The sequence below is a fragment of the Pithys albifrons genome, chromosome 2 (assembly GCF_047495875.1).
Source record: "Pithys albifrons albifrons isolate INPA30051 chromosome 2, PitAlb_v1, whole genome shotgun sequence".
Taxonomy (NCBI): domain Eukaryota; kingdom Metazoa; phylum Chordata; class Aves; order Passeriformes; family Thamnophilidae; genus Pithys; species Pithys albifrons.
Window position 1 is genome coordinate 49,731,084 of NC_092459.1, and position 19,817 is coordinate 49,750,900.

General features: G+C 38.3%; 1 protein-coding gene across 3 annotated transcripts in view; it reads right to left on the reverse strand.

Annotated features, from left to right (window-relative positions):
* Window positions 1–19,817, reverse strand: part of CEP85L (centrosomal protein 85 like) — a 148,620-nt gene that overhangs the window by 13,160 nt on the left and 115,643 nt on the right. For 2 of the 3 annotated variants that reach the window (XM_071548967.1, XM_071548965.1), the window contains exons 4-6: window positions 14,587–14,708; window positions 3,334–3,451; window positions 1,223–1,402 (exon numbers count right to left, since the gene is read on the reverse strand). In XM_071548967.1, coding sequence (XP_071405068.1) covers window positions 1,223–1,402; window positions 3,334–3,451; window positions 14,587–14,708 — 420 coding nt within the window. The remainder of the gene's footprint in view (window positions 1–1,222; window positions 1,403–3,333; window positions 3,452–14,586; window positions 14,709–19,817) is intronic. The other variant, XM_071548966.1, reaches the window with a different exon arrangement.

The following is a 19,817-nucleotide window of genomic DNA, read 5'->3' on the forward strand; positions in this document are numbered from 1 at the left end:
GATGCAGTCTGACAATCAGATCAGAGGACATGAGCAGAGAATAGTTGCTTTCCTCAACACAGATGCTCTCTAGAGGCATCTTCATTGTCCATCAGACTAGAAAAGATTTTTTTATACTGTGCTAGCTTTGTTCGCATTCCTGGTACTTACTTTGCTTTATTACCTAGGTCAAAAAAGTGGAAAGAAAGGCAGGAAAAAAGAGAGTATTTTCCACTGTGCCTCCCTGCCCTCTCTCTCCTTGACAGCTTCTTATTCAGTGCACAGAACAGACAGGTGTTAGGGGCTAAATCAGGACTGTGCAGTGAATCAGAGTCCAATGCACACACCATCTGGCTGACAAAAGCCTTACTGCACAGGTCCTCACCACTGCCACCCTGCAGTTCCCACACAGTGAGGAACCCAAGAAGTAAAGGCTCAGAAAGGTGGAAGAAGAAGTATTCAATTTCTGCCCTTCCTGAATGTTACCCTGAGTGAAAAGCATACTGTGCTCACAGCAAATGGTAAAGCAGAATTTGAGATTAATTATGCATTGTCCCTTGTCTTCCCACCTAATACTTCACTGTATCATATTGCTCCTATCCCTTGAATCTGCATTAGCAGAAATCTAAACCCAGTAGGAACCCCTTGGTCTATGGCACATTCCTGAATAAAGGAAGGTTGTCAGTACATTCAAAACCACACCTGGGAATTGCTTCAGCCTGCAAAGAAAATCCTTGTCGAAACAGTGCCATCTTTGTCTCATTCTAAAGTCTACTGTGCACATCCTAGGAAAGCCACAAGAGAACCACTCCTGCTGAGTAGGCACATACAGGATGGTAAGTGCATCTCAAAGCATGAGGGCCACATTTACAAATGATGCCAAAAATAAGGATTTCATTTTCACACTCTATGTTTTTAAATGATACTTTGTTTACTGTAATAAATAATTCACGCTACAAGAATTCTTAGGGCTGAGCAGCATTTTTTTGAAGTTTAACTGATACCTGGTTAAAAATGTCATCATGATTACTGTTTTATCTAATGCCACTTTTTAGAATGCATTCTCTACGAGTTCAGATTTATCCATCAGCAACAGCTAAAATCATTAACTTTCAATTTTTCTATCACAGATAGTTTAGCTACCTTTTGAAAATAGCTCTGACACCCACATACCAAGCTGCTTTCTAGCAAAAAACATATGCTGCTTTAACAAGAGGAAATGTGGAATACAAACGATACTTACCTTCTCCTCCATCTTCTTTTTCTCCTCACTAGATTTGTTTGAAAGTTGTTTTACAATTTCACTGAGTTGTAATTCCTTATTCTCAGCTGCTGCAATCTTTCGCTCAAGTTCCTCAAGGTAGGAGGATGCTGATCTATCTGAAATGTGAGGTTGCAGCGGTGTGCTCTCATACTGTGGCTGCTTACAAAAAGAAATAAAATAATCACACAAATGAACGCACCACACACTTGAATAGCACAGCAGAAAACAGTCCTGCTCTTTTGTTTTGGTTTTTTCCTGCCAGGAAGGGTGGGGTTAGATTTTCAAACATTAAAATATGTGGCAACAGCATGTACTTCAGGAATCTAAAGTACAAAAAACCAAAGAAACTGGACACCTTTAAATTCACAATACATGCACAGGAACATTGCAGGACCACTTCCCCCCTCAGATTTATGGAAGAAATGTGACTTTTCTCACAAAATAAATCCCTATAAATCCAAATAAAAAGCATTTTCAAAACAAATCACTGCCACTGAATTATCATACCATCTCCTGAAAAACACTATAAAATTGTTATGAATATACTGAAGTGAGAGATGCTTCAATCTCCAGACCCTTGTAAAGCAGAATATTAATACAAGCAAACTAGAACTATCACACCTGAAGTGAGAATGGTGCAGGGACAAGCCTGAGAGTAGAGCTACTATCAGGCTTCCTATCTTCTGTTCTGTATACCAATACTTCAACCTCCACTGCCCAGACACAGACAAGCACAAAATGGAAGTCAGCTGCATGTGGGATGAAAAAGGCAATGCATCCCATTAGCCTTTCAATTTCAAGCTACTTTTAATAACATAAATCGGTATCTTTAAAAATACTGTCTGTGTAATTTTTTTAACAAGTGACATTCCTTCACCAAAGCATTAACAGACTAAAATGTTCATTGAAGTAATTTGCTTTTATAAATTCATCAATAAATCAAGCAGAAATCCAAATACATTATAAACTTTCAAAATTCTTTAAATTATGAAAGATTACTGCATCTGCTACTTTATTTGAAGTGTAATGTGGTATACTAAGATATGTGCACTAAAGTTTCAGTTTCTCCACTATTGCTTCTTGTTTGGTTGGTTTTGTTTGTGTCTCCCCCACAAAAAAATCTTAATCCTGACATATTCTGAAGTATTTTATGAAAGATCTGGAAGCACCAAAAGCCACACTCCTAGGTGTCTGAAAAAGTTTCTGGATACCTAACTTCACACCAAGGCTCTGCTTACAATTCCCTGCTGTGTCACACAAAGCACATTCTCACGTGATGTACAACTGTGTTGTTCCAAGGACATAATTAATGTCATGTTGAAATACATTAGCTGAGATGCTAGCGCGGTGTTTGTGACAGAAAAAGATAACTCAATAAAAGAGGGACAGAAAAATTATTTCTCTGCATATCTGCCTGCATATCTGGCTGCATTGCCTTTTAGATATGCAAATGTCTGGAGATGGAATTTGTGTACTATAAGCAGCCACAGCCCTCAAACCGATCTCCATTTCTTGGTTAACCTATGCTACCTTATCCTTACACTATCTTGGTAGTGGTACAGTTAGATGAAAATTAGGACAATTATAACCAAAATACCATCACACATTCCCTTTCAGACCAAGTGTTCCCTAGGAGTACCAGTCCCTATCCTTTCCAGATGTCTTGTCAAAAGGTATTTCACCAGTCTGTTTGCCTTCTCACATTTCTTCCAACTATTCTACTGGGAAAATCTAACCATCCAAAAGGTCAGTATCTCCTCTTCAGAAAACCTTTCATTAGTTGTTTTCAGAAACTCCATGCTGTTAAATCCTTACTCTTACGGTGTCATAATCCTTCATTCCTATCTCATTTTTATCAGGCTTCAAAAAAGTATGTACAAGATTTTAACATTACCTTGTATTTCTGCAAATATATGGTAAACTACAACACTTAGAGGGTATTCTCTATACAGTTCACTGCCATGCAACTACATGGCCATCAATGATCACAAATGTTCTATACTTTGGCCTGCAATGAAGTATGAGCATGCTTTCAGGTGTCAGTTACAGGGCAATGGAAAGCTTTGCTGAAAGAAAAATGTTCCTCCTACCTGCAAATTAGTCATGTAAGATTCTTCGCAGTTCACAAGATGGCTCAGTCTTGCATGGTGAGCTCGTAATTCATTCTCCCTTATTTTCTGATGTAAATTGTTAATTTGCTGATTTTGCCTGCAATACACAAATTTTATTTGAAAATGAATGGAACAGAGATTAAAAACATATTGATCTTAAGACTTATACTGAAGAATATGCTAACAATGCTATTCAGCTCTCCTCAATTTATGTTAGCTGTGGGCTTTTTCCCACTGCAGCCAGACTGCAAATAGACTAATTTAGCACTAGAACTGGAATCTCATCAAGGTATGAACTTTAAAACTTCAGTTACCAAGTGACTTTCACTTAAGCATACCCAAAGGGTCTGTGCTCAATTCCTAATAATATGTTAAATCCTGTAGAAATACAATTTGAAAACTCTATCAGTTTTGTGGGGGTCAAGGGAAACCTCTGGTGTCATTTGTTGCTAGGGCTAGAAGTATAATCAGGGAAAAGTATACAGAAAGCAGAATGAAAACAAACAAAACTTGCACCTTCATTTTACTTGGATTTCTCCTGCTCAGCTTCTCTCTTTGCCAGAGCTGATTTTCTACACCAGTTAAAAAGATTTACAAATCAAGGGGAACAGAAAGAACTTAAGAAGAAAAGGTCATTATTTAAGATAGTCAGCATAGATTTCCTGCAAGGTCTGTCTTTTTGCTTTGCTTAAGACTTTATCACTCCACTGCTTTATATAAGACGTACCCTACCCTAAGGTAAAATACCACACTGTGTACTAAAGGAGAATTAACCCCTTGCACCAATTGCCTGACCAGTGTTCAGCAAAAACAGTATCAATATTATATCACTATTTAATTATATCACAAAAGATATCATTGTTTAAATCATGACTGCATTTGAACCAGCAGGGCAAACCCAAGCCAGGTCTCTGCCCCAGCCCAAGTCACAGCCCTGCGAGGTGCACAGTACTGCCCATGGAGCAACAGGCACCTCAACAGCTGACTCCAGAATGGAGCTGCCAACACCCACCAGAAAAACACAAGTTACTTTCTCAACAAACTTAAAATCAACTTTAAGCACTCCATTAATTGCCATTTTCCCTTCTTTTTTAGTTGAAGATGTATGTGCATGCAAGCATGAAATTGTTTCTTTAAGTTTCACCTCTAAGATGCAGTAGGATTGGCTTTTCTGGAAATGATGATGCTGAACCCAGATGTCTAAACCCAATCTTAAGAAGAGATAAACAGCAAATACAGGTTAATTTCAAGGGAGAAGACCTGCCTGTGCAGACACTGGAAAAGCAAATTCTGCAAAGTACAGAAAAAAGATCAAAGCTTGTGTTTTGTTTTTTTTTTTTAATTGAGTAGGATTTTGTTTATAAAGAATATCTTGGAAATACTAGCATGCCTATACAAAATATGTATTATACAATTTATAACCTAAGATGAAATATGTATTAGTTGAAAATAAGATGCAAACCTCCCAATTAAAGGGACTATTTTAGCTACCCATACTCTTCTAGCTAGTCATCAGCCAACTGCAACCCAATTATTTTGGTTTATAAGAGGAATTTCATATTTGAAAAATACTGACTATATTAAAGTTAGCCTTTTCTCAACTAGATGTGTTGTAGAAAACATGATGTATACCTACAGAACAACTTTTTTATTTTTCCCTATTTTTATATCTACAGCAATGGATGGAAAAAAGTATATATAAGCTGCCATTTGGAAGTATCTTAGAATGATTCATTCATTGTGATTCATAAGAAGGGAGCAACTGAGTGTATTTATGTGACTCCACAGCAAGTCTTAAAATACTTTGTACCAGCACAGGTGATTTTGAGGCTTCCCTCTTCCATTCCATGATTTAGATGGAACAAGCTTGTACAAATATAAACAGAGTATGCAACTCTGAAAGACTTTAAACAGTTCTGGTTGGCATCTGTAACATGGCACTACAAACAAAAAGCTTCCACCCTGTTTTGGAAGAAGGAGATGTCAAGATCAGATAAAAGAATATGCTCTCAAATTCTAAGAGACCTTTTCAAGCCCAAGAGTTTGTATACTCAAGAGAAAATATAAAGCCTTGATGAATTCTGTGCATGTCTGGTCACAGAGACCAGAATTCTTTATTATGAGTTATCCTAACCTATGAACTGAAGCAAATTTTCAGTTTTATCACCTTATAAATAAATAGAGAGATGTATTAAAATTTCTTTGGTTCACATGCTTAAAATTATTTATCCATTTGTCGCTCACCTCTTGGAAGCATTATGTGATTTTCTGTTTATGGTTGATTGTAACTTACTAGTGCCTTCTTTACCAGGCAGGATCACAATAGCCTAAACTAAACACTACAGCTTGGAGCAAATGTTTGAAGGTATTTTTGAACTTCCAATGTAATTTGGACCACATAACCATATTTCCTTTCATAATCCTTTCCCTACCTTACCAAATCCCTGCAGGAAAAAAGGTGAGACAAATTAATCCGTGATGAGACAGAGCACAGAGTTTAACTAGTTTGCTTTTTTTCACTCTGCAAAGCACAAAACTCTCCACTATTAAAAAATCTTGCCAACAAAACATGCCACAAAAATGTTTTAAGGCTGTGTAGATCCTGCTCAACTTCAAATAACTACCTCTCTGAAAACAACATTAACCTCATGGCACCCAAAACCAAAAATTCTGAAAACAGCAGCAGTCACAAGGAGAAAATAAACACCATGGAAACATATTTACATACAATCCCGTAAGTCTTTGGAGACTTCATACCAGATGCATTTTGTCACTGATACTCTGATATGCTAAGACAGTTTTAATACCTGTGTTAGCCCACTCTTGTTTCTGTTATTCAGCTGAATAACCAGACTGAGCTTTATTTAAAGGGAGCGTATAAAAGTGAAATGCTCTCAAAAATACAGCTCCCCTATTACAGTGGGAACACTGTCCCCAGAAGCCTTCCTATTACTGATCAATCATCCCAGAACTTGAAGAAAACCAAAATCAAACACAAACAACCTTTAGCATTTAGGTGCTTTCAAGTTTCTAACAAGCTCCTCAACCTTTAGTGATTCCAGAAGCCATTTCAGTACAAGTGGGCACACACTGTGACCTGAGCTCAGGGCATAAGGGAACCAAACAGGAGCTTTACCCTTGAAACTTCTGTGCACAGAAACCAGACCATACAAAAACCAGAGACCACAGCTGACACAATCGGGTTTGGTGGAAGTACTATACCTAGGTACCATGGAAACTGCTCTCCTTCCCAATTTCCCTAGGGTTTTTTGCCCCATAAGTGAGTGTTGCAATTCCCTGTCAATGCCAGAGGAAGAGTTATTAGAATATTATGTCAATGTCACGGCACTTCTCACATGGTTTCATTCAGCTCTTTTGTCAAAAAGAAATAACTGTCTTGACGCATCTCTTCCCCTTATACAAACACTAAAGTAAAAGAGGAGGCAATACTCTGATCTGAAGTCATCAACTAATCAAAGTGATTCAGAAGTTTGTTAAAAAGGAAAATAAATAAAGAATTATAAAATAAAAAGTCACAAAAGGAAGGAAAAAAACCATCCTTTTGGGAGAGACACTGTAGTGTTCCTTATTTAAAGTGATCTTTCAGAAGGAAATGTCATGAAAAGACATATAAACTTTAACTATTCTATCCATTTGATTAATACAAACCTGACACTGATAACACCATTTTCACAAACACTTCTGTCACAAATCTTGCCAGCTGTCCCTCAAGGTGTAATACTGTCTCCAGGAATAGAGAGTAGTAGTGCAGAAACAAAGAGAGAAAGAGAATCTACACACCTCTTGAGACAGATGAAGATCGCCTGGTACACAGAAGACTGTTGCAGTTACCCACAGAAGAGTTCTGTACTATTCTTGTCTTTTTCTTCAGGTACAATGATTTTAAGGCTTTTTTGACTCAGAAGCAACCTGCTTGTTCTATCTGCTTGTTATACTTTCATTATTAAAATTTCACTGATATGCTGGACTATGCCTTTTCACCCCATTTTTGCACCTCTCGGGTTATAAATAACTTGAGATCAAATTCTCCCTGTGCTGCTCCCAGGTACATTCCTTCTGAGGGAGCCCAGAGAGTGCCAGGTTATCCACATACATGACTCAAGGGGTAGCTTGCTCCATGATCTCCTTAACTAGCTCTTTTGTCCAGTTTCCACATGTCACTTGTTTACATTCTAGCTAGATTATTTACAGAAAACCCTACTATTTTCACAAAGTAATGACTTTGGCTTACTTTCAGGTCTTGTCAAACACACACATATTTTGTTCCCTTTTCTTTTACTACCTCAAACATTCTTCATTTTTGTAAACAAAATGTCAAGATTTCAGTCATGATTCACTACTGCAGATCAGTGATACTCTGTTAGGAAGGAAAAATTAAAAAACGGTCATGGCAGATCATATGATTCTCTTACCTTTCCCAGAATTACCAACTACCATCCCTGTGTGAACTGCTAAGACTAGAGACTAGGCCAACTAAGATGCTGATTCTGTGTAATTATGTTTTTGGCATCTAAGGAGAGTAGTTTTCCTTATCTGTCTTCCTGCCTGCCACAGTTATTTTCTTTCAGAAGTATTCAGTTGCGATTCAAGGAGATGTGGGGTAAAAAATAGGGACAGTCTTGCAGTAATATGAGCAATGCTGGCCCTGAGCAGAACTGTGGGGCTGGTCCCTGGAGCTGGGGGATGATGCTGAAGGTGAGGAACTGACCCCAGCACAGTGGTGCACCCAGGAGAGTTGGTGATCTGCACATCAGAGAAGGGAGAAAGGATGGACAAGTGCTGGCTTCAGCAACAAGCATCACCTCATTAGGACATTTGTACTTAAAAGTCAGACTCAGAAAACACTTAAAGGTGAATGGGACAACATGCAAAAAAGGCTTCTAATGTGTGTTTCAGTTATGGTCTGCTAAATTTGTAGTGTCTCTGCCTATGGACAGACAGCAAGGGACTGCTTCTGGTGGTGCATATGCCCTGTGCCACTGTTCTCTGCAGACAAGCATGGAGGACAACATGCTGTGTCCCATGAAATGGCAGCCAAACTCCCCCCATTCTGTGATCTACTTACAAAGCTATCTAGAATTCAGAGGAAAACTATCGGTGCTACTTGACACTAACTGAATCCACTCAAATGAGCAAAACCAAAGTTAGAGTTATAGGAGTGAAGTATTGATGGGGAGAGGAGGAGATCCCTATTTTGATTCAACTGCAGTTCTGTCCTTTCACTCAAACAATCCCCTTTGAAAACTCAAGTCAGTGCAAAGGACATGGGACAGCAGAGAACAGCACTCAGCTCAACATGCACAAGCCTGGACTGTCTCCAGAGACCAGCATTAATAAGCTGCTTCTTCTCAAGTCTCAAAAATATCAGTACAACATAACTAACATTCACATCATTTTCTCACATTCACAACAGGACAAGCATGAACACATGTTTATACAGACACTCTTACATGCATTTACCTAGAAATAAAACACATTTTCTCAGACCTGAGACTAATTCATCTGTTCTCCATATTCCCATTGTACCCCTTACTTACTCTAACATGAAAGAACCTTTAGAACCCCAAATCTGTCAGAGAAGCACCTCCTCCCCTCAAATTTAAGTTTTTCTTAATTTTAATTTTTTAATTAGCATAAATCTAAATCCCACACTACAAGTCAAGATACAGATCCAGTATTTTCAAACACTTCAGGGACTTCAGAACAGAACTTCCTCCACCACAGATGGGACATGACTAACTTTATAAGAAATCAAATTACTATTAATGCTTACCTTCAAGAGTCATGAGTTAATGAGAAATTGCTGCTTTAGGTGAAAAGGTCTGAGCAGACTTCTTCAGAATTGGGATGCAAAGTAAAATACAATAAGGATCCCTCTGTATTACACATACAATTTATTCCATACTGCTGCTGGAGGTGTGTTGCTTTGTTTTGTTGCTTAAGAAGTTGGATATAAATTTTTATATCCCTTTGTTTTAGAGGCCTGATCTCTTGGGACCACAAGTCCAAATGTGCAGAGCACTGATAGAGAAAGAGATCCTTAATAAACAACATGAATACATTTTCCGGGAATTCGGAAGATAATGCCAAAGAACTCCAACATCAGCAAAGCTCATGAGAAAAGATGATCTTAAATTTCCTATGCAATAAAGTCTGCTTTTTTGGTGAAATTAAGAGCCTGAAGTTCCTAGTGAACTAGCCACAGCAGAACTCACCTTGAAGAGAAGATGGAGACACCACCTTTGAGAGACAAGACATGATCTCTGATATGGATGCATTGGGTTTTTGTGGGGTTTTTTTTGAATGACTTTTCTGAACTGCATAGAAGTTTGAAATGCTTGTCTGTCCCACAGGAAGCAAGCTAGTGCTGAAGCAAGGCAAACTAGCACAGTCAGCAACTTGGCTTTCTCAGATGCTTTGGGCTACTTAATCAAGGGGGGTGAGGCATGAGGGGAACACAGACACAAACATCTGTTCAGAGAGAGGACTGCACACTCCTTCCCACGGTGGGAGGTCTTCAACTTCTGCAGTCCCTTCACAAGACTAATCCAGAGCAACCCCTGCACTCCTCTGCTGTTCTCAGCCCTGCCAAATACTGGAACTTCTAAAAATATTTAAATCTACAGAATAGAAAACAGCCTAGCACACGTTCCACAGAAAATTACCTGGGATTACAGGTGAACAAAACTACACAAGCACAGCCTGTGAGAGACAAACACTCAGAGAGAGAGGCCTTGACTGGCCAGTTTGGACACCTCCGGGAAGATGTGCTGATTAGCTGGAGAGATCTCAAGGAATGACAAAAGCTACTTGAGGTCTAGAAAACATGACCTATGAGGAAAGACTCAGTCATATTAGGGAAAGACTTCTAACAGTTCAGCTAATTAATCACCAAAATGCCCAGCCCAGAAAGGCTGTAGAATATCTGCTATTGCAGATACCAACAGCACAGACACCTAGTGACAGCACTACAGCTTGTCCTCCCTAGGGCCTGGCATCAGGTTAAATAGCTTTCTAGCCCTACATCCTCTCATTACTGCCAAGATTTAGGCTATTACATGAAAATTAATGTTAACAAATTCCATATTCAACTTCCTTGTGAGGGGAAGAGGAGGGGGAAGCACTGACCTCTTTGCTGTGGTGACCAGTGAAATGGCCAAGGAAATGGCCTCAAGTTGTGTCAGGGGGGAAGTTTAGGTTGGATACTAGAAAGAGGTTCTTCACCCAGCGAGTGGTTGGGCACTGGAACAAGATCCCCAGGGAAATGGTCACAGTCTGTCCAAGTTCAAGAAGTGTTTGGACAACGCTCTCAGGCACATGGTGACTCTTGGAGATAGTCCTGTGCAGGGCTAAGAGCTGGACTCGATCCTTGTGGATCCCTTCCAACTCAGCATATCCTGTGACTCTGTAGTATTATTACTGGCATTCACCTCTGAAAAAGTGACTATTTAAACTAGCTAAAATAATTACTCTGTAACAAAACCTTCCTGAAAGTTTACCCTCTAAAGATACAAAAGCCTCAACAATAAGTTACTTGGGTAATTGCTGGTATCAGAAAAAGATAAAGGCATCTTTTTCAAGGTGTTATTGCAAGCAAAGAGTATTTTACAGCAAAGCATTCTGAGAAGGCTCCCCTCAGCACCACTCCCTGCACAGGACTTCTAGTTACACATGTATGCACTCACCACCTGCGTGGTGTGAAATTTCAAAGTTTCCTCAAAAATGACATCAAATTACCACTCCAGTGAATATGCTAATGCTGCAGATCTTAACAAGCCAGTCCAAATTAAAAAGAATTAATCTTTACACAAGCACTACCAGAGTACACACAGTTTGACATCAGGTACTGAATCAGGACAATTTGATACAAGGTAAAGAATATACAAATCTCTTGTTTCAGTGAAAACATCAAATCCTAACTCTCCTATGGATTAGAAGTTAGCAATTTAGCAACTGTTTTAAGAATGCAAATGTTGTTATGCCCTGAGGAACAACAGCTATTCACTAAAACTATTTCTTTATCTACCTATCCTTAAAAAGCTGTTCAAATGCCCTTATGCTGTCTAGAAGCCAACACTGCATGCACAGTGTTATTCTCAGCATCTTATGTCATATATTCAGATAGGTGGCATTTATTCATGTACGCCCTGTGTGCAGCCCCTGCCACACAAGCACTGCCAGGATCACACTAGACACATCTAAAGTGGCAGCACAGTTTCAAGAGACATTCACCATTGTACCCAACACTGCAACTTCACTGTTGTTATGTACTGAACAAAGAAGCAACATAAAGAATTACAATGCAATGCTGTAATTTTCTAAACCAGCACAAACAATGTTGGCTCCCTCTGGTGCTAAATATAATGTAGTGTTACATGCTAAACCACCAGAGAAGCAAGGCAATGATATAATCCAATTATTTTGTACAGTAGGTGACAGACATTCCAGTAATAAGTGTTACAGCAGAAGATTTCTTCTTACATACAAAATCCTTAAATCCTCATTCACAGCCTGGACCAACACTTCTCACATGGAGAAAATACGACACATAGTTTAAGAAATGCCACTGAGATCCCACGGACACACAAACACAGAGCAGACTTGCTTCCTTACACCACATTTCACTTCCTGAAAGTACCGTCTTCCCGTTGTTTTTTTTAAGAGCAGACTGAAAAACCATTCCAGGGTTTTATTCATTAAATTAGCAGTGAATTCTAGAGTAGTTTTAAGCAGCAAACCAAAACCACTTTTAAACACACTCATTTATGCTACTATGTACTACTTAAACAAATGTCTTTGTTAAGCTCAAAAGACTACACAAATCTAATAAATTTTAATTTGCCTATTACTAAACCTGCTGTTCAACACAGTGTACAGAATAAAAATTGAGCCACTTGTTCTATTCACAGGCACAATCGGCTGTTTGGGTTTTTAAAAATTCTGCTTACATCCTGAATTTCCAGTGATGCACCAAAGTACACACAAATATGATGACTTAGACTGTAAGCATTATTCTTTGAATTGTGTTTATAACTATTTGAAACTTAATTGCAACTGTTCCTAACTGTTAAGATTTCCAATGTAAAACACAGAAGATTAATAACCTAATCCAGAAGGGCCAGATTTTTTGACTTTTTTATCTTTGTGTGTAAAGAATGGAAGCAGGCAGCATGTAAAAAAATTACTTTTAAGGTATGTATTTTATCCAAATGGAGGCTCAATATTCAAAAAAGAGCCTGTTTTGTGATGTATTGTTATACTGCTTTATTATAAATTACAGCATACTTAACTGTACACCCAAGTGTCTATTTAAATGAAATGCCTGTAACTTCACTAACTGGTCTTTGTTTCCCTTCAACAGCTTCCAGAGTGTATTTTGCCATTTCAACTGAATGAAAAGAAATTATCTAAACTGACTTCTGGTCAGAAATCCAGAAAGAACTGTATTCTCTATCACTAAGTCACTCAAAAGTAATGGCTTACACAATAAAAAGAACCAGCACACTGCCACTGGATGTCAAGAAACTGCTTTTCTTCCTCAACATGGACAGTATCAAGTAATGTTAGCAGAAAACCAGGTTACAAACTGTCACTTCAGAAACTTCACCCTTGACTGTAGACACATCTCCACCACAAGAAGAGCAACACGAGTTGCATTTTTGGTTGCCACTGCATAACGAGTCTTCATGTGGAGTGCAGAGGAAGATAAGCTCAGCAGAGGCAGCAAAGACTGTCCCAGCCATCATGGGCAATGACCTTACTTAGGCTGCTGACAGTTCAGCCCCAGGACATGGGCTCCAGGTTTGCTACTACAGCATTACTACTGCTTCAGCAAGCCTGGAAACACTACTTTAGAAAGCCTTTACCCAGCTGATCAAAAGGCTCTGACAGAGGAGATGTAACCAACAGCTAAGGATGTTGCCATTTTAAATGCTTACCCCCTTGGGAGATCACCACCTCGCAGGAAGGCTGGCAGAGCGGGATGCTGTGCCCACACCTCAGATCCTCACTGCGTACCACCTGCAGCTGCTGCAGCAGGTAAACACACACTAACATCCTACAACAGGCTGGGGAAGATGATGCCAACCTTCATCACTGCAATGCCAGAAGACATACTGGCCAGACTTCTAGGGACAGAAACACCTTAAACCACTGCAATTCCTTGCTGCACAAGCATAATTATCCTGGTCCCAAAGTAAATTATGCCCAAGTTGTCTCTCTCCACCCATAAAAAAATTGGAATTACCAGATGAAATATAAAACTATTCATAATGGATGCCTAACATCACTGTGATCAACACACACCTGATTTACACAGTTCTCTTCCTGTTGTTGAGCAAACTATCAATAACAAGACCACAACTATATCAAGATCAGAACAACCCCTTCTCTCAGTCATGAGTGTTTATTACTACCGAAACACAGACTAAGCTAAATTACCATTATGTCAAATATAAATATACTCTTCTTAAATGTCCTACATCCAAACTTTGCAGTGCCTGGTGAAATCTGCTATTTTAATGTAATCTTCATTATGCTTGAGTCCTTTATTAAATGCATATTTACCTCATTAAGGCTTCATTTTATCCAAACATCAAGAAGTCCATTAATTACTTCAGATTCACTAGAAACTTAACAGCAGTAAGTTGCTTCAAAGGCCCATTTAGATTGACAGGAATTTTAGTCAGTAGCTACGTATTTACTGATGTATAGATCCGGGATTTAGTATTTTATTATCTGAACAATTTGCATGAGCATCTGAATAGGATTTCACTTCAGAACATTACTGCAAGGGCCAGTTTCTCTAAGCTTTATCAACTGGCTTCAACTATACTGCATTTCTGTACTTATTAGGGAAAAGAAAATCAGCACTTCCAAGACCTGTACAAGCAGAAAGATGCCTGATACAAACCACCAGATCGGTAAGAAGCTAAGAGGGGAAGCTGACAGCAGACCTGGCTGTTGGTCTCACTTTTACACTCCAGAGGCATTAAACCCCCTAAATACATTTCCAACTTTGCAAAATACTTTTAGCCAGCTGCCAGTCTTCTCTCCTAGCAAGGATTAGATCCCACATATTTGTGCATAAATAGTGGCTGGACTGAAGCCTAACAAACTCTACTGAGTAAGCAGCTCTCCTGAAAGTCAGTTTTTACACCGTAGCTTTTATATCATCTAATGGAGTGAATGGAGCAGGAGCAGGTTACTCACCGATCAATCACAAACTCTTTCTGTCTTAGCAGCCCCTCTTTAATTTTCATTAGAGATTCCCAGTTGCTGGAGTCCTGATAGCTGGTAGCTGGGTAACTTGAACGAGATGTTCCAGGTGAAACCTGCATAAAATAATTGTAGGATTAGCCCCCAAAACATTAAAGGTAAATAATGTGCTAGATATCAGGGCATTTACAAAGGGGTATGCTCTTTCAGACATCTAAGAATTTTTTTTCAGCTTAATTCACATCGGCTTTGTATAAAACAACTGGATTTATAAGCAAGTTTCTTAAAACAAATTTCAGACCAGTGTCAATGATTTCATAATTTCTCTACCAAAGAATTCATAGGTCTGAAAGCATTTTGAAATTGAAACTCGTTTAGAATTTAAGTGCAACATAAAGGCAAATGCTACAAAATGCTGCAATTCTTGTAGCACTTGATAACTTTAGACCTGCTGGGAACTGCAGGTAAGTTACCACTCACCTGTTCAACTCCCACTGTAATGTTACAAAACAGAGAGAAATTTCCCTTGAAGTGTGAGCACTTAAAATAGAGAATATGGAAATATAATTCTGGTTAAATTACAACTGTTTCTGACAATAAAAGTTTCACATGTAACAGGTTTCAGGCTTTCTATTCAGTTTCACAAAAGCCAAGTTCTGTGCCTCACAACAAACTGAACTGAATATGAACCAAAAACATCATTGTTTGGAGGAAAAGAAAACAAACTGGAATGTTTAATCCAGAAACCATTAATTACAAATGCATTACAAACGTTTGTATGGGAATTCACATAAGGGAAGGTTTAAGCTAAAGCTTCTATGATCAGACTAAGGGATCCCAGCTTTAGCTGCCATGAGGTATCATCTAATTTTCCACCATTTTTTTTAACCTCTGAAAAAAATTCAATTTTTATTATCTGGGAGGCAACCTGGTCTATATTGTCTTTCCATGCTTTTGAAAAAGAGCAGAAGAAAAAAAAAAGAGGAAAAAATAGTTATTTTTTGAAAATTTAAATAGATTTCAGGATATTTTTATTTGCACTGCTCTACAATGTTTTAAATTTCACCTGAAATTAAAACAAACTGTATGAAGAGCAAGACATATCATCAACAATTAAAATCAGGTAAACAATTGTCGAGCAGTCCATGCTTCTGGACAAAGTCTTACTGTGAATTGTATCACTGAATGAAAATAATTCCATACTTGAAACCCCATAACATGATGTGCTGAAGTCAGGAACCAACTCCTCCCAACTGTGGTCTCTTCTGTAAGTCTAAAAAATATTTTTTTTCCATTCAGTCTAGTTCAGTTCAATCCTTTGCTTGCTCGTTGAGATAAAATGGGCAGAAGTAACTTTCCTCTTTTAATTTGTAACTTCAAATAAGATAACATGACAAGACTTACTATTTCTAAAAATCTTTCCAGACTGTTACACCTCCACTTCACTCCTCACCCTCCAAGTCCAATTTATCTGCTTCAGGGAATATTTCCTTTGCTTAATAAACTGGATAGCTTCAATAGTAAAATCAGATAGCAATGATAAAAAACCGAATATCCAAACAAAAAATCTTCAACAGTTCTAGCCATTACATAAAGCATGCCAATTCCTGGCCAAAGATGCACTAAAATGTTGAGTGCGTTACTTGTTGGACAATATCAGGCAAGTATTGTATCTTTACTGAAAAGGACATATTAACTGGATAAACAGTCCTTTTTGAGGAAAAGTAAAATGTGAAATATTAAATTTAAGTTTTATCCTAAAATGGTTCACTGATTTATGACTATGGCTAATATTTCTTGTTTCATGCTCACTCATGAGTACATCCCACAAGCAATAAAAAGCACAGAACACATTCAAAAATTCTCTGTTGTGGCATCTAAAAAATATCTCATAGAACTGCTTAGTGAAGCATATTCTGGGTTTGAAAGTTTGGGGGGAAGAAAATTTATCCCATCTGCAATTTCTAGTAAGTCAGTCCATTAATCCTGTGCTTGCTCAAGGAAGTTACATTAAAGATGGCACTGCACTCCGCTGGGAGGAGAGGAATGGCAAAGCTAAATGCTGCTTGGATTAAGACCTACCAAACAGCGGTTAATTGATTTAACTGTCATCTTGCTTCATTTTCTATGCACCACGATCAATATTAGCACTAAAAAATCCTAAACTCCTGCAACACCTTAACTTTTCCTTTTGGTTTGGGCAGCGATGTAATAAAACTTAGGAACAATACCAAGTCATGTTTCTTTCTCTAAGTAATACACATGCCAAGTTCTTCAGGCCTAAGGAATCTAAAATTTATTTTGCCTGGGTTGCTCCAAGCAGACCAAATAACTTCAAAGTCATCTTTGGATGCTTGCAGAATGCCTTGGAATTGTCACATATTGTTGAGTTTTACAGTTATACACATGACTGGCTGAACTAAGAGGCACCAGCACAAACCTATTTCAGTGAAAGTCTCTCTCAGTGACACATGCCCCATTGTACAGTATAAAGTGACAACATCAGAACTATTACTGTACTTTGTGTCACGAAATTTTTCCTTTGCTTTTCCCACTAGAGTGGGATGAATGCTTTTCTCTTCCACCTCAACACAATTACACTACAGTCAACAAAGAAGAAAGAAATTGTTCTTAATGCAGTTGGAATGAAATCCTTACTTTTCAGAGCCAGAAATTCCATCTCTACTCAAAAGAAAACCCAGAAGAGTTTGACATGATGAACAGGAAACACAGGGCTTTACAAAGTCAAATCAATGTATTGAGCAAGACGAATTTTGTCTTTAAGATTTAACTAAAAATTGAAGATATTTCATCATTAACCCATCTTAAGTAAAGACATTTTGGAAGCCATCAGCGGTTTCTCTAAGAAAATTCTTCAATGCAAGCCCCTTACTTCAATCTAGAACCTCTCCAAACTTAGTATGTTGCACTAAAATTGGAAAGATACTCTTCAGCTTTGGTACAGTAAGTGACTATCCAACAAATCAAATATTATTGCTGCTGAAAAGCAAGGCAGTGACTTTTGCAAAGTTAAGAAAAGAATAATGTTTTGTCAATTAGATGCTCACAGCAGTGTGTTAGTATGGCTTTGTTTTCTTTTAAATCTAATACATAAAACCACCTTAGGTGACTCACAGAGATGCTTTAAGTTTGGAATATAACTAATCCTGTGAAGTATATACATGCTGAATACACATATGTAACAACAATTAACATTTTATTTTGCCTTAAATTGTTTGCTTCAATTTTTCACTTTGAACAACCAAAACAGAAACAAAAAATATTTGTTTCTGATATCATGTTTCATCCAATTAAAAGATAAGCATATACTAAAAATACTTCTTAGCAGTTCCCAAAATAAGAAGACACTTCACTCATTAATGAGCACATGGTGTTGACTACTACTACAAACAGCTTTCCAGCTGCTTTGAATGGTGTGGTAAAACACAGGCAGTTCGCTTATGTTTGAGTGTCTTGTCTCCAAGGGATATCAAACCAAATAGCAAGAGCAAGATACATCTCTAGGGCTCATATTTAGAAAGCATCCACTGCTCTGAGTTCTCAACTTGAACATGCCACAGCTAAAAAACAAAACACCAGCTGGAAAGACACAGCATTCTTTTCTATCTGCCCTACAAAATACAACTATTTTTGTCACCTGGCACCTCATCCAAGAGTATCAGCCTTGTCCTGAGAACATATGTTCAGTTAGAACAGAATCCTTTACACAGAGGCATCCAAAGGTCCTTACTAGCTTGTTTCTTGACAAGGACTTGGCAAGTTTTCAAGTCACTGCTGAAGCAAAGTCAGCTGCTGGGAAAAAAATCATGTAAGAAATCTTTGCTGTACTAGCTTATATGCAAATATTTATTGGTGGAACAGACATTGCTGACTGATAGTATCAAGTTTCTTATCAGAGGGAAAACAATTTTTCTCTGGACAGAGTGTAGCAACATTTAGATAACCTAGGTGAAATATGGTTGGGTGTTTTATTGTGCTAATTAAAACCAAATTCTTCAAACATGCTCATAGTTTCTGCCTGAAGCAGTTTGGTGTCTCAGCACAAAGAGTAGCACAGCTTTCAACGTGTAACACACTGTACCACAAAGTAAAGGTGAAGTCCAAAAATGTCAATGAAATAGCTAACCTCAAAAAAAACCCTACCAAAACCCAAACAGAAACAAGCAAACAATGGATTTGAAAGGTTGGGTTTGGGTGCTTTTTTGTGAAAATTTAAATAATTTAGTGCTGTCTACACTACGATTGTAAATTTTCACAGTCCATTACTAACAACTAGCAGAGTAAGAAGAATTAGGCTGAGTGAATGACCCCTTCTGACCAACTGCTTCAATTGCCCTACACTCTTCTCTTGCTGTACTGCATTTTACAGGCATTACTCAAGAGAAAGACAATTCCTTGCATCCAGAGCTCCAAGGCAAAGAATCAACACAACCAGTGTTAGCAGGGGCACAGATGATTCTTTTTTTTGACTGCCAATGGAGAAAACAAATATAAGTGTCCCCACAGGCCGTGCCTCAGGGACAGAGAATTTCCCCTACCACTTCACTGGATGATGTGGAAGAAAGATGAGGTGGACGTGACAGAAGCAAGCCCAAATGCACTATTATCACAGAGATGCCTTTGCTTTTCAGTCACATGTGACAGGAAAATTATTAGATCTGTAAAGGAAGGTCACTGATGAGCTCTGTAACTGCTCCTCACCCTAGGTAAAGGAAAAAAGATTCATCCATCCCTTCCTTCCCACCCAGATTTCTTTCTAACATCAGGCCAAGTGTTTCAGGTCACAACAGCTCCCTTAATTCAGACAATCCTGAAAGACCGTTCATTCTTTTGCAGGCAAAACACAACAGAGCCAGTAGCTCTTATGCAGGAAAAGCAACTGGAGGCTTGCAGCCATGGAATAAGGCCCTAAATTTAGGGAAACATTTATACAGAAAGGCCGTGCCTTGCTGAAACACACTAAAAAGAACAGCCACAAAGCAGAAATATAAGATTCCCAAATGAGTAAAAACAAGATTACAGACTGATTGAAGAAATCCTGACTTATAGTATCTGTATCTCCCCAGGAGACCTACCTACCTCTCTACTCTGCTCCATCTTTGCCTTTTAGGGAAGACAGTGTTTCTGGTCAGCAGAATATAATCACTATAATTCTTGGCAGCAACACCTAGGCTGTGTTCCATTTTGCTATGCTTTCACAAATT